The following is a 14,497-nucleotide window of genomic DNA, read 5'->3' as shown; positions in this document are numbered from 1 at the left end:
ACTAAAGTGGTCTTAGGATGACAACTGAAGATCCAACACAAATCTTCAGTTACATCTCATTTTTCAGAGTTCAACTGCAAATTACTTCTTTTCAAACTCAAAATAGCAATACATTACTTGAAACTGTTAATAAATGGTTGTAGAATCTTTGTCACAATGCTGAATTTTTGTCTTGCCCCTCATTCTCCCCAAAAACTTTATACATATGCATTTTTATAAAGCTTATATATAGCTTATATATATATATGTATGTATACAAAGACTAATCAGGACAACACATTAAATATACATTGTTCAAGTAAACAGGTAAAATGTTTTTAAAAGTGTAATTTGACATTTTAAAATTTCTAGTGGTTTTTGTTTAGCAGCACAGAAATATTAGTGTTTCATCTAAGCCAGCAAAAATTGTTAAACAGGATGAAAGGAAGCACAAAATGCCCTTCAGGTTTAGTGTAAATTTGAATCTGATGAATTAAAATTAACATTATGAACTCAGAGGTGAAGTCCTTCTGAGAGAACCTGAAATGTATGGATGCAAATTTTGCATAAAAATAGCACACTTAGTTAAGAATCAGGTAGGAGTTTGCCTAACACGTTAATGAATTCTGTTTGTACCTTCTGGTTTCCACAGGGAAGACACAAGATATACTGTGCATGTGCATGTGGGTGTGAGGTGTGAAGACAGAAAGATCAAGCTGTTCTTCATCAGTGCAAAATGGATGTTCTGAAGTGAATAAGACTATTTCAAAATATTATAGCTGATATAAAGTATAAACTGTAAACAGTTCTTATTAAAAATTGCACTAGCTTCCTTCCTAGCTGCACACAATTTTACATGATGCAATTTCCGTATCTCTGCAACATGAGGTTTGGTTTTCGTTTTTTTAATTGTGAGCGTGAACTGCACTAAGGATTTGCTCTCCCATCATTCACTCACACATCCCTATTTAAGTCAATATCCAGACGTAGGCCTGGTAAAAATGAGCTAACCAAAAATCTTCTTCCTGCAGACGAAGGGCTTGGAACCAAGTTCTTCTCCAAGACACACTTGCAATGAACCGTAGACAAAATTTGACCCTACAGAATTTTCTGTTTCTGGGTTAAGGTGGAATTATTAACTATCCAACTCTCTCTTTGTAAAAAAGCTCAGGAATTACTTCAAACAAATGATTCCAAGGTATTTTTTGTCATAAGTTTTGGTCAGAGCACTGTAAATTTAGAAAAGAAGCCGAATACCACAATCATCTCTTGGTCAAAATCTCCACATCATCAATAATAGCAAGCTCAAAAGCCTGTGCATTGAGAAAAGTGATTCTGACTTAAACACCACTGCTCATACCGCCTCTGTGTGCAAAACCAACTTTGAAAACTGCCCAGTCTGCATGGAAGAATACACGGGTGCGTACTAGAATGCTAGTGCACACACCAGCTGGTCTTTCCTGGGAATTTTTGGGCTTTAGGTATCCTTCCTCAGCTACCTTAAGTAACATGTTTAATGACCAGGTGTGGATCGCGTAAGCTGTCCAGAATTTTAAAGTCAGTCACCAGGCCAATAGACCCTCTCTGGCCGTGAAATTTCAAAACAGTACGAGAAGACATCCTTTTCCTATGGCTTCGTTAGTTACAGTGAGTACCATTTCCAGCTCTTTCAGACAGGAACTCTCCTCTGATGTGTTTTCACGTGTCCTAGCACAATGCCATCCTGATCCCAGCAAGTCCTTTAGCCTCTTCTGTAACAGGTATCAAACACTACAATAAATGCTGCTAGAGGATTTGTGGATTTAGGAGGTTTGGAAAAGAGAGAAGAGAATCACTTAAAATAAAGCACTGCTGAAATGTGTCCCACGGCTTTGGGAGATTACTCACACATGACTAGGTTGGAGTGTATGCACGCACGCGTGTGTATACTGTATATATATTTACGTTAACAAGTTTATTAATAAACAGCTTCTTATGGTATTTGGTAATTAAAATATCAGGCTTGTATCATTCAAAATAGTGCAACCTACATAGCAATATACAGGAAAATTACACACATTGTTCCTATTACCATTAATATGCTTGTGCATATCAAGATGACAGGATACCCTTTTCCATAGGATTAACCTTTTGCATATTTAATTGTATTCTTTGGCCCATTTTCCTGTGAAACCTTATATGACAACATAAAGACTTTGGCTTTGAAAAAGAAGAAAAATCCCGTTTTTTTCAGTGACTTTCAGAAACTTAAGTAGAATTCAAATCACTTTAGTTAAAAATTATCATTTCCTCCAGAAACCACACACCCCGCAGCCTGTCACAGACCACCCGCTAGTGTGGATAACTGTGAACCTCCAATTTATTTTTTTCCACTTTTGAAGATCATTTATACTTCAAATATTGCACAACACATCCTCCAAAATTTTTCTCAACTCCTCTAATCTTGTCCCAACAGAGAACAAGAAAAGTCTCCTTCCCCAATAGCATGGGAAGGCACAGCAGCCTCGTGAGGGCCTTCGACTGCATCACTGTGAGTCCAAATACAGGGTTTGCAATGTGAAACAGAAGCCAAAATATATTTCCAAAAGGTTTTTGCCATTAAACACCATTATTAAACGGGCTCAATAAAAAATTATCAGACTAAAGAATCATGTAGTAATGATGTAACACAAATCTCTTCAAAATGGCTATTCTTACGTACTGCAATGCACAAAACAAAAAAATGTATTCTCATAATGCATTTGCTGAGAAAAACATATCGTTTCTTCTAATAGTACTAGAAGTGCAAAACAAGACATTCCCCATTAAAATTTCATGTCACTGTAAATATTACCATTTGCCCACGTTAAAGCTTAGTACCATTTATGAGAAGTGAGGAAACCTTCATCAATTCCCAAGCAAAGTATCATCTCACTTGGAACTTTACAGTGCACTGAATAAGTATCACAATATTTATTGGTATTTATTTTCACAGTTTTATAACGTGCACATAGAAATATAATTTTTGAGATATATTAGTGAAAACAAATACTAATACAAAAGGGAAAGGACAAAACATCTAGGAGTATAACTGCTTATCACCACTACTTTGTAAGAGTTGGAGAGTCAAAACCATCTCTCTTTTAAATATGTAATACTATATTTAGTGTGGTTATCTACTAATAAAGGTATTGCATGACAACATTACAGCATGGTTATATTCTCTACTAATTTAGCGTTGTTTTCAATACAGGTAAAGAATTAAGCAAAAGGTAAAAAGTGTCATTTAAGTGCAAAACAACAAAAATCTGGTAAATAGTGAGGTAACTTAATTATATTATTTCTGGTTCTTAAATTACAGATATGACAAAATCATCACAAAATCAGCAGTGGATTCTTACAGCTGTTTAGACTGCCATTCATTTAAAAAAACCAGTTTCAACCACAGCAGATACATCCTGCAGTATGTAACAAAAAAGCTCATGAACCTGCGAGAACAACTAAGTGCATTTTCACTGCGTTGCAGGGCGATGCACGCCTGTAATCCTGACTTCCAAAGTTGCGGGACATTGGAAGAGCACGTATTTTTAGAGAGCATACTCTGTACACAGGTCGAGAGAAGCAGGGCAAAAAAAATTTAAAAACTTGACTGAAGTGAAATAAATGAGGAGCTTATTTACAGAGTGCAGTAACCCTCCCCAGCAGAGCAGAGAGAAGCGAGGCAGGATTTCTGCTCCCATTTAACAGAGCAACAGACACCAGAGAGCACAAACAACCACCTCTCCGTCCCACAAACATTGCTGCTACGCTGTAATGAAGGCGAGCATGGGATTAATTCCACAATGAAAGCTGAGCAGCAACAAGAATCTTACACTATGTACAATATGTGCACATCAGACAGAAGAGTCTGCATGATCAGAGCGATGTAAGAGACTTGATGGTCTTGAGGCTACTCCCATTTAACCACAGCTTCACAGGTGACTCCAGCCAGAGCAGGTTGAGCCTTTCCTCTATCATACCATATACCTGTCTGTACTTGCATTTACGTCCACAAATACATACACGCCTGTGATTAAACTGTGCTCCCTCCTCATGTTAGTAAATACTAACATGTTGCTAGTACATTTAAGTAAGACAGTACAGGCGAGTTTGGGCAGGTAAATGGCTCACATCATAAAAGTCGTACTTTAAAAGGCCTTTATGCTCTTTCTGAAGTTCCTTCAGCACTGTTACACTTTGAAGGCTCAGCTCTCAATAGGAAGGAAGTTTAGGTTAAAAAAATAACATTGGTAAAACAAACAATTTGAATGTATCGCTGGAAAACTGTTTTTACATCGCAAACCTGTACAGGAAAGATATCTACTTTAAAAGGACTTTTGAGCTAAGATAGGACTAGGGCTGGGAAAGGGAAAGTTTAGTAAGGGAATGTAAGACGCTCCATCTTGAAAGAAGCACATGATGTGATGATTAACACAACACAATCTAGCCAAGCCACAGGATGGTTACTGTTCTGTATTAACTAAGAAAGGATTTTGCCATAAAAGATCTGTTTTCACTAGGTTTTATATATCAAACATCTTTAATGCAATGTAAAACAACAAAAAGATTCACCTTTTGAATCCTTCCTAAATCCAAGCTGACTCTTAGACCCTTAGATTCATACCACAGTTCCTGTTCTACGTTGATGAACCCAGCAAGGGAAGGAATAGTACCAAAACCTTCCCCGTCACTAAGATGCAAATGCTACACTGCAGAAATAGGAAAATAGCAAGTTATTCTACAAGGCATAGATTCTGACACTTCTATTTCATGCTGGATAGTCATGTGGTATAAAGAAAACGATGATACCGACTAGGCTGGGAGTACTGCAAAACCCACAAACGACAGGTGCTGCCTTAGTAACTACTTGTATAAGCACAGGAACCTATATGCACCTGCAAGGTTTAACTTGGTACTGACTTGCAGATTTAACTAGCAGATTTTTGAGGCTGGGGATAGACCATTACTTTTCTAAGTCCACCTAACTGAGATGTCTTAAGTTAGGAGCCTATACTTTCTAAAAAGTTGACAGAGAGAGGTAAAAATCTTTCAGGACACATCACACACATAACTGCTTCCAAGCCTTCAGTGCTCTGAACTACCACCCGGAGGGGGCTTTCTCTCTCTCTCCCTACTGGCAAGAGAAAGAGCTTAGCCTTCCAGCACAGAAACCCAAAGCTACACACACAGCTCTAGCTTTCGATTCCTTTAAAACTACGTAAAAAGATTTATTTTCACCAGGGAAAAAAAAAAAACCCACTCCTGATTTCCCTTGTGAGCCTTATTTCACTTCCTAAGTGTTCCTGAAAGATCATAGAGAAAGAGACATGTATTTATGAGATGCTGCCAAAACACGGTGAGCTGGCAGTGATTTCGTTTCTGTTTTTCCACAGCACTCTTTCTCCTAACCAAGCTTCTTAGATAGCAGAATAATGAATTCTGAGCAAAAGCTGCAAAAACATTAAATGAGATTTTCCAGAAATACAAAAACTCGTAATTCTCCTTAATTTTATCTTATATATTAAAATATCTTATTTCCATGCGTTTAAGTTAGTGGGTGGCTACACTGCTCTAAGAAACACAAGCAGAACACAAAATCCATTTGAAAGGAAAAAGGAAAATTTACTGTGGTGAAAAGGGAAAGACAAAAACATGAAGAAATTCTACAATGTCTTTAAAAGAGGAAAAAAGCAAGAGGCAGGTATGTCTATGTAGCTGTTTTTACCTCCATGTACCTACTCCATTCCTCAGCAATTCAATATCCTGCCTCCATAAAAGTTGTCATCCAGGAGCAGTGTAACACTACAGGACATGCTACCAAGAATGGCCCATATCATTTACAGCCTGATCCAGTTCCAGCTGGAGTCACGGGAAATCTTGGTGATAGGAATGACCAACAAACTGCTAGAGCTGTAATCAGGAAAATGTAACAAGTCACCAGCACCATCCAGAAAGGTACAGAAAGGATGGCCACTTATGCAGGAAGATTCTTTTCTCCTCTTCAAGAATAGCAGCAGCTAGAGTGAGAGAGAGGGAAATACAGAAAGGCTTGATCTCAGTTTAATTGAAAGTCAGTGCAAATATATCAACAAAGCTCAGGCAATACTCAGAATTCCACGCGCTCTACGGCTGAGCCTCACAAGCTGTGGCTTGTGGCTCTACTGTTGAAGATTTTTCTCCAACTTCTCAGCTTCTTCTTCTTTACACGTATACATCCGCAACCACACCAGCTACTCGCCTACAACCCTACACTTTAGCCTTTTCTTCCCCCTTTATTCACTCATATTATATGCCAAGATCAAAGCAACAAATGCATGCAGATTCTCATTCCCTCTACTTTCAGTATCTGTGTTTTGTTTTTCTTTTTTTCTCCTTTAAGGCAGCATCTTTTATTTCCATGTGAACAACTGCTGTGCAACGTTATCAAGTCTTCCCTCTGTCTCTTTCATTTGTTTTGGTTTAGGGGAGGTGGTTGTATTGCATATTTACTGCTAATAATAATAAAACTCTACAGACACCAGAAATCTGCTCAAATCCAAAAAAGCAAACACTGCAATATATTTCTTTATGGCTAATTTGCTTGTACATTTCACAGAAGGATAAATCCACCTGGGTTTAGGATGTTTACCTTTGGATCTCAACAGTTTACTTAGAAAATGTTGTAAATGGGAATTTTTCTTTCCCACAACTTCACATACAGTACTTGTCTGTATATTGAATTATGTCTGTCTAGTTAGATAGAGATGATGGTATAAAAGACTTGGAGCAATTAACAAATATTTTGAGAGCTTTAAGACGATGTGAAAGACAAGAGCCACCACTGAGCTTTATGATTCACTTGGTAAAATTCTCAGCGACTTGCATGGCAGTTTTTGGTATGATATCAGCAAATACCATATCTGCTGAAACACACCAGGTAGTTCAAAATACTTAAGATTTTACTTAATATATTATGATTTGGATGGGAAATTAAAATTTGCCTGAAATATTTTTATTAAACTCATTGCAACAATATTTATGCCTTTAGTGCATTTGCCTTCCTGTAGATCTAAGACAAATAGTATACCTATGTCTTTGGGAAAAGGTTTTGGTTAATGAAAAGTAGTGTCCATCCCATAAAAACCCTAGCCCTGCTTAGCTCATACAATTATTCCTAAGAAATGTGAATCTCTGTAAGGGCAGGTGAGGATCTTCTGTTTCTAAAAACATAAAAACTATATCCATTGAGGAACCAGAAAGCATACCATGTGAATCAGGGCCAATAATTGTGACTAAACATTGAATAAAGAATACTCAAAACATATTTGCTCTGGACAGCGTACAGATACCCATAGATATGCTTTCTGAACATACTTCTAATAAAGTATACTGAGATTTTTGGAAGCTGGAAAGGGACTCGGAAGCCCAAATCTCATTACATTTCGTTCCTTAAAAAATACCATCTTTCACCATCTTGGTGAACATACAAATACATTTGTAAATACCAAGAACTCTTTCTGGACTGTTTGGTAGTTAAAGTCAGCTTAAATCTGTTTAATAAAAAAATTGTAAACAAAATTCAAGAAGCTGTATTTTGTCTGTCCCTAGACATCATTTACATAATCTCCCATTTGCAACTCTGCTGTGCAGTATGCTATTCCAAATTAAACAACTTGCATACTGTACCTCTGGCATGCCGATTCTACAATTACAGCTGAGAGCCATGATTCTATTGAAAAGAGTTTCAGTTTAGAGAAAAGTTAGGGTAATATTCACATTTTCCAATTCACAGTGGTAATGGCTTCCCTGCTCGCTGTTCTTCAGTGAAATGTAAGGAATAATGCTTGAATAATCCAAACTTCCTCTACACAAAAAACCTAAAGCAATTCTCAGAGTAGCAGAGGAATGGGAGAGCACCACCTGTTGAATGCTTTCAATATTTAAATATATTAGCAATTATATTTACTTCTTTAGTTTAAATTAAATTTACAGCTGTACACTCTACTCATGAAAGACCTCCTCTCTTCCCTTCCACACTCCCTTATGGTTAAAATCTAGCGGGTTCTTTTTTTTCCAGCGGGGGCGAGGAGGGGTGTGTAGCAGACATTTTATTTGTGAAATAACCTGATTGATCTTCACTAGAAGTAAAAGTCATATAACAATGCATCCCTGTTATGCGAATATCTTTGTATTCCGGTAAGTGATAATAAAGATACTGTTCCTTAGTTACGTGTGCATATATTCGATTTATGTAACAGACTTGATCAGAGAGGTTAAAAAAAATGGTCTGATGTTCAACAAATATGCACAATATTCCGGAAGGAAGAAGTCCCTTAAAAGGCGTTAATCCTTCACTGTGTATGCAAATAAATGGCATTGCGCTCCTCACTGATTGCACTGAACGTATGGCTGTCGGTGTTTGATACTGTATTAACAGCTTTAATACTACTAACATACAATTAATCAGATGTCACTGATACATTATGAACAAAGAACTACAGTGGGTTGGGATTTGGTCTGGGAAGTGAAGGAATAAAAGAAATACTATACAGCCCTGAGTAATCACCAGTAAGGGGCAAATGCAAACTTACGTACACATTAGGCCTCAAGGTTACTAATAAAGTCCACAGCTCCATAGTAAGTGCCATATAGTGATATCTAAAAATATATACTCTGGATTAGGCAGCTGTGAAATTTCTGACAAGATGCCTGCAGACTCTTCAATGAACTTAGTTTGTAATGGTAAGTGCATGTGAAATATAAGAAAAGCATTTGTACATTGACATTAACCGATATCCATGGGGCCTCCTTTGGGTACACAGCAGTTCACATGTTTGGGCCTACAGCCTTCCCATTTGTTTTCTGTCAGTCTAGAATGAGCATACTAATTTTGTGCTAACACACTGTATTTTATTTATTAAGGTCCCGGGGTTTGGGGGTTTTTAATTATTATTTTGCTTTGAAAATGATTATGAAGTTAAAATATATCTTTGAAAGTCTAGCTTTCTGTCTCTCTTTTAGAGTCTTACTTTTGAAACTGTGCAAATGCATTCCTAATTCTTCTTGTCTGTGTCATACTACATGCATACCATATTGCTTATCCAGTACTAGAAAATCATTAAACATTTCTAAGGACAAAAGTACATTGAATGATACTTAGCAACATAAATTAGAGTAACCGAAATAGTAAAATAATTAGATACAAAACAGCATAGTTGCCAACATATATTGGGGCTATTTCAGCTTGCCATTTATATATAAAGCATACATAAATGGCTATTTTTTATCCTTTTCAACAAGACATTTTAAAAGGATAGTTAAGAGCATACTAGTTTACCTATTCATGTACAAAAGTACACTGGGAAAGGGAGAGGTTTACATATCTTTTACCATAGCAGGATACTGTTAAGGGATAAATTCTCCCTCTAAGATGGTGGCAACTATTTTCTCTCTATAGCTAAAGTGTTCGTGGAAAATTTAAACATCTGATTCAATGCTAGGCCTTTTCTTATACACACGTCTATTGCTACAGGAATTTAAAACCCTTGGAGTTGAGTACAAGCTATTCCTATTTGCAACGTAAGGCAAAACATGCTCTGAAATGTACATGTCATTATGGATCCGACCATCCCTGGAACAGTATGATGCTGTAGACTTTATGGATGACCTTAAATAATTATCATTTCTTCCTCTTGTTGGTAATGAATGTTTATAAAGATCAGCTGGACTTCGCCTAAGAGATAAGTGCTGGTCATCACGATACGAGTGCAGAAAGGGATTATCATCTGAGTGAACAGGATACAGGGACTTGCTCCGCTTACTGTCCTCTAGAGCATGAGTTAAAAGTGAGGTCTTGTTGCTCAACAGTTTGCTTGAGGGAACACTAAACATGCTTGCATATGGACTACTTTGTAGAAATTTCTCTCTTTCTTTCAAGCTTATACTACGAGAAGGTCTTCCAATATCAATTTCCCTGGACCTATCAGCGATATTATCAAAAGAATGTTGCCTGCTAATCCTCAACTTATTTTTTTTATGATATTGCAGAGCATTATTTTGTGACCAACTATGCTCATCTATTTCTTCAGGAAGTGATAAGTTCGTTGTATCCTGCAGCATCTGATCTTCTTCAATATCATATAGGTTCCCCATCCGCAAGCATGCATCGCATTTATAGGGAGATCTGCTCGAATAGTGTCCCGCATAAGTGGGCAAATTGGAAAGACAGCTCCTGCAGTGGGTGGAATTCTGTCTGTATCTATCGTTCATGTCGACTAGGGAAGCATTTTTATCTTTTAATGTGTAGTGCTTTGCATAAAGTTTATACTGGTCATTATTTGGAAGACTGTCTTCATTATGCAAGGGAGTCCTGTCAGCATGTTCTGCTTTCCTGTAGTTGTCATTGGGATCTTGATAAACATCAGGAAACTCTATAGTTTCTGGAAGGACAATGTTTTCGATGTACTGAGGTGTGTCCAAGCAGAATCCTGGCTCCTTGTCAGCATCAATTGTGTAGATTTTATCCCGTGGAGAGCTCTGTTTGGTTTTCAGATACGTCAGTTCCACTTCACTACAGTCTTTTGGGTATTTTGATGCTACTGTCCTTTTTTTAAAATTGTCCTTGGTTTTGTGGTGCTTGTTGTTGTTTTCAGGTTCCATATGGCAAGTAGCTCGGCTTGATGTCTCTGATACATCTGAATGGACAATCTCTTCAGGAAGGTATCTTTGGCTTTTCACTGAAAGCTGCCTGTTTTCATCTGACCCATTTTCTCTCTGGGAACCTTGGCTTTGACGTACAGATTCTTGACGTAAAGATTCAACAGATTTCCTCCAAAGCTGCCTGGGTCTGGAGTTCACTTTTGCTTCTGCTGTTACTGCAACCTCTACTGTATTTGGATTGGACTCATTCAGTGTGAGAGGATGCTGACCTTGGAAAACATAGTTGTTAAGATTGTCCTTGTGTCGATTGCCAGGAAGTGTCTGCAGTTCACTCATGTTGTCACCAAAAAAGTTGTCCTTTGTCTGAAAGGATCTGTTATCAGAAAATACCAAGTTTCCCTTATCCATGACCATATCCATAATCAAGGAACCCCTCTGAATAAAATCAGCTGTTCTTTTGGGGGAGTTAATTCTTGAAGGATTGATATTGGTCATATTTTTCGCTGTTCGCAGTAGTTTTAACATGTTGGTTTGGGAATTGGTCAAAGTAAAGTCAGGAGACTTCTTTTTTTCTTCAATGTGTACTCCATGAATGCAACTGTAAATACCCTGCAATATGAGTGATATAAAACAAATTAAATCACTAGGTATAAATTTTAAATACTTCCATTCTATTTTTAATTAGCAATAAAGAAAAATTAAACACTGCTTATCTAATGACTGGAAAGATTAAAAGTACATATCTATCCTTTTAGCATTTCTTTACATCGATACGGAAGAATAATTTCTGCCATATCTGTTGGAACTGTAAAGGAGAAAAATTGCCAGTATTTTACAAACCAGTGATCCGTGTTGGCCTCCCCTGCTTATTGCAGAAAACAAGATTAGAAGGGACCCCAAAAGGTTCCCTAGCCTCATCACAAAATGTAACTAACATTCAGTAATGGAAACTCTGTTATTTTAAACCAGTGACTAAGTTACCCATCTAAACAAGCCTGCAGCCAGGCTAATTTTCTTGGAAGTTAAGGTACTCTTCGCTTTCACTGAAATAAAAAGGCTTCTAGTCGTTGTATTTGAGCTTTTCTCTTTCCTATCCTAGTACATATGAAAAAATCCCAGCTCTTTCTAAAGCCTGAATTTGAGTTCCTTTTGAGCAAAAGGCTGAAGCCCATCTTTTAACTCCAACCTCTTTGGTCACTCCTGTGAGCTCAATTGACATTTCTGACATTTGAATTTGTAATTCTCAGAAATTTGCCTTTGAAATAAGCGCTTTTTTTCCCCTGCACTGGTTAGGAGAATTTCACATGTAAAAGGCCAAAAGTATAAAGTTCAAATGTAAAACGTGGAGGTTAAAGTGATATGCTTTTCTAGACAATCCCCAACAGGGCAGGGCAGAGTATTTTTAATGCAGTTCCAATACAGTCCAATTTACTCAACAGGGTAACTTCAGCATATTTTAAAGCAAATAGGCATTTTAGTATCATTTTCAATTCTCCTCACAGCAAAATCAATTACCTAATGAAAGTCATATGTGTTTTAAAAAAAAAAAAGACATAAAAAACAACTAATTTGTCAAAAATATAAGAACAAGCACATACTTCCCTTATTTTATGACAAGTATCAGTTACTTGGATATGTAAATCCACTTTGGGTTTGGTAAAGTTATCATTAAAACCTGTCTTGGTGTCTAACCAAACATAAATGACAGTTGTGTTTGACCTTTTCTCATATGGCTTATTCAAGTTTGCTATCAAGAAAAGCTTATGAAAATATTCTAGTATATTTTTATAACTTAAAATCCACTTGTTTAAGAAATACACAAAACTGAGAGCTAATGTCTGTCATCAATTTAGCATTTATTTTGTTTGGAATTTTTTGTGGAAATTAATCCATTTCCTGCATCTGAGCAGCTCTACCATTTCTTCATCAAAATTTCCCCGAAATGTATTTGTTTTCACCATTTGATTAACGATTATCCTGGCATACGATAATTCACACCCTAGAATAATCTAATGGAGAAAAGACTTCCCGTGGAGTGCAAGTACATCCTAAGCCCACTGACTACTCTAGAGCATCACGCTGATGCTCTAACATGTATTTCCAATGTCCAAGTGGGAATAAAAGGAAAGGTAATGTTTTAGGGAGGTAGCATTTACTCTGTCTGTTGCCTGAAGGGAGAAAATGAAAGTAATACTAACCCTGCTGATTGAGAACAACAATCCCGGCCTATCTGAGCAGACTCCAGTGAAGCAGAATCTAAGTTTCCAGTAAAATAAGTGCTCCCAGACAAAGGTTATTAAACTGAGTGCCATGGCTGCTGCGAGCATGTAAAACACTCCTGCCATGTTGTCAATGTCCAGCTGGCTGCTCATGACTTCATTCTTCTCATTGTGGCAAATACCAGTCAGCCACAGGGTTTCTAACTCTTCCATTTCCCCTAGGGAGAGCAAGGAGTCAAACCAGTTAGAATGCAAAAATTACTGCTCACAGTATCCGAAAGTCTTTGCAAGTTTAAAAATACAGCACCATTTAATGCTTCATTTGTGGAGCACGTTAGTCTTATCTACTAAGGATTTGCAAATACAGCAGACTTCAACTCACAGCACCCTAGTTTCAGATGTCCTCAGATTTCATAAATTATGTGGGAAGCTGGCTGCTCTAGAAAGTAGGATCTGTCATTTGGGTAAAACTTTCTTCTGCTTGCTATAACTAGTATCACTTGTTACAGAGAGTGGAACTGGAGGGTTCCCGTCCCAGGGGATTCCTCCACCCCATCCATGAGAGCTGCATTTGGTGCACACTCAGACCTAGGAGGCTCCTCCCGTCCCAGTCCAATAGATGCCACCAGTGCGGCTCCCATCTGCAGGTCCAGCCGGTAGTAAACCCACGTGTGTACTCCAGAGGTGCCGATGCACACACAGACCCTCACAGGCAGCAGTGTCGTTACCAGCACCCACACGGCACTCACAAACACAAATACAGATGGCCTGATCCTCCTCCTCCTGCCCAGCTGATGAGGACTGAAGTTTGCTAGTGAAATGCATACACCATCACTCATGATTCACAAACACACCAGTATGTACAGACCCCTCAAACACTGGCACGGGCTAAGTCTGTGCAATATCTGTGCCCAGACCCTATACACCCCTTACCCAGGCACCGGCTTGGACCTCGGGTCTTTCCAGAAGTCCTCTAACAAATCACATCTGCCCCCAAACTCATAAACACCAAATGGAAAGCAAGATCACATCAAAACCAGCTAGGAACTGAGTTTAGTAAAGAGATGGGACAGGCTGTAGCGATCAGACACAGGGCTCAGTCAGACAAGCATCCTGATACACAACCAGACCCTTTTATGCCCTCTCCTCTCCATTTTCCTACACTTGTTCCTCCCTGATCCACTCTGACCTCTCCCTTTGGTCCTTCCCTTAAACATCGCAAAATAAATTTCACATGTTCTCACAATCCCTTTCAAACATGCCATAAGAAGTTTGCCCTTTCCTGTGAGACCCACGATAACCTTATTTTCCCTTTTTGTATAAGTTGCAACGTTCTCTCCTGACATGTCCGGTCTCTGCTATCGTCTCTGGTATCTCCTGTTCCCTAGGGCTTGGGTATCTGGGGATTTGATTTATTAGTGTTCTTGCCTCTTGTTTTATTTTTTATGTTGAACAGCCACTAAACAGATAACCTTACAATCCAGGTATCTACATATCCTTTGCATCCACATATCCCTTCCATATTTTTACTCCAGCCTCCCAGCCCAAGAAGATGTTTTTGAATGTTAAAAGGCAGACCATCCAAACAACAAAGATTAAATGGCAAGTTGAAAAATACAGCATGAGCAGAAGCAACCAGGTCC

General features: G+C 38.0%; 1 protein-coding gene across 1 annotated transcript in view; it reads right to left on the bottom strand.

Annotated features, from left to right (window-relative positions):
* Positions 1 to 9,284: 9,284 nt before the first annotated feature.
* The window catches only part of GRIN2A (glutamate ionotropic receptor NMDA type subunit 2A), a 191,255-nt gene continuing 186,042 nt past the window's right edge, over positions 9,285 to 14,497 (bottom strand). The window contains exons 12-13 of the mRNA XM_009281666.2: positions 12,834 to 13,072; positions 9,285 to 11,244 (exon numbers count right to left, since the gene is read on the bottom strand). Of these exons, the coding sequence (XP_009279941.2) occupies positions 9,454 to 11,244; positions 12,834 to 13,072 (2,030 nt within the window). The 3' untranslated portion in view covers positions 9,285 to 9,453. The remainder of the gene's footprint in view (positions 11,245 to 12,833; positions 13,073 to 14,497) is intronic.

This window comes from Aptenodytes forsteri, unplaced genomic scaffold, assembly GCF_000699145.1.
Source record: "Aptenodytes forsteri isolate BGI_AS27 unplaced genomic scaffold, ASM69914v1 Scaffold84, whole genome shotgun sequence".
NCBI lineage: Eukaryota > Metazoa > Chordata > Aves > Sphenisciformes > Spheniscidae > Aptenodytes > Aptenodytes forsteri.
Note: the sequence above shows the minus strand (reverse complement) of the source record. Positions and strands in the feature narration are given on the sequence as shown.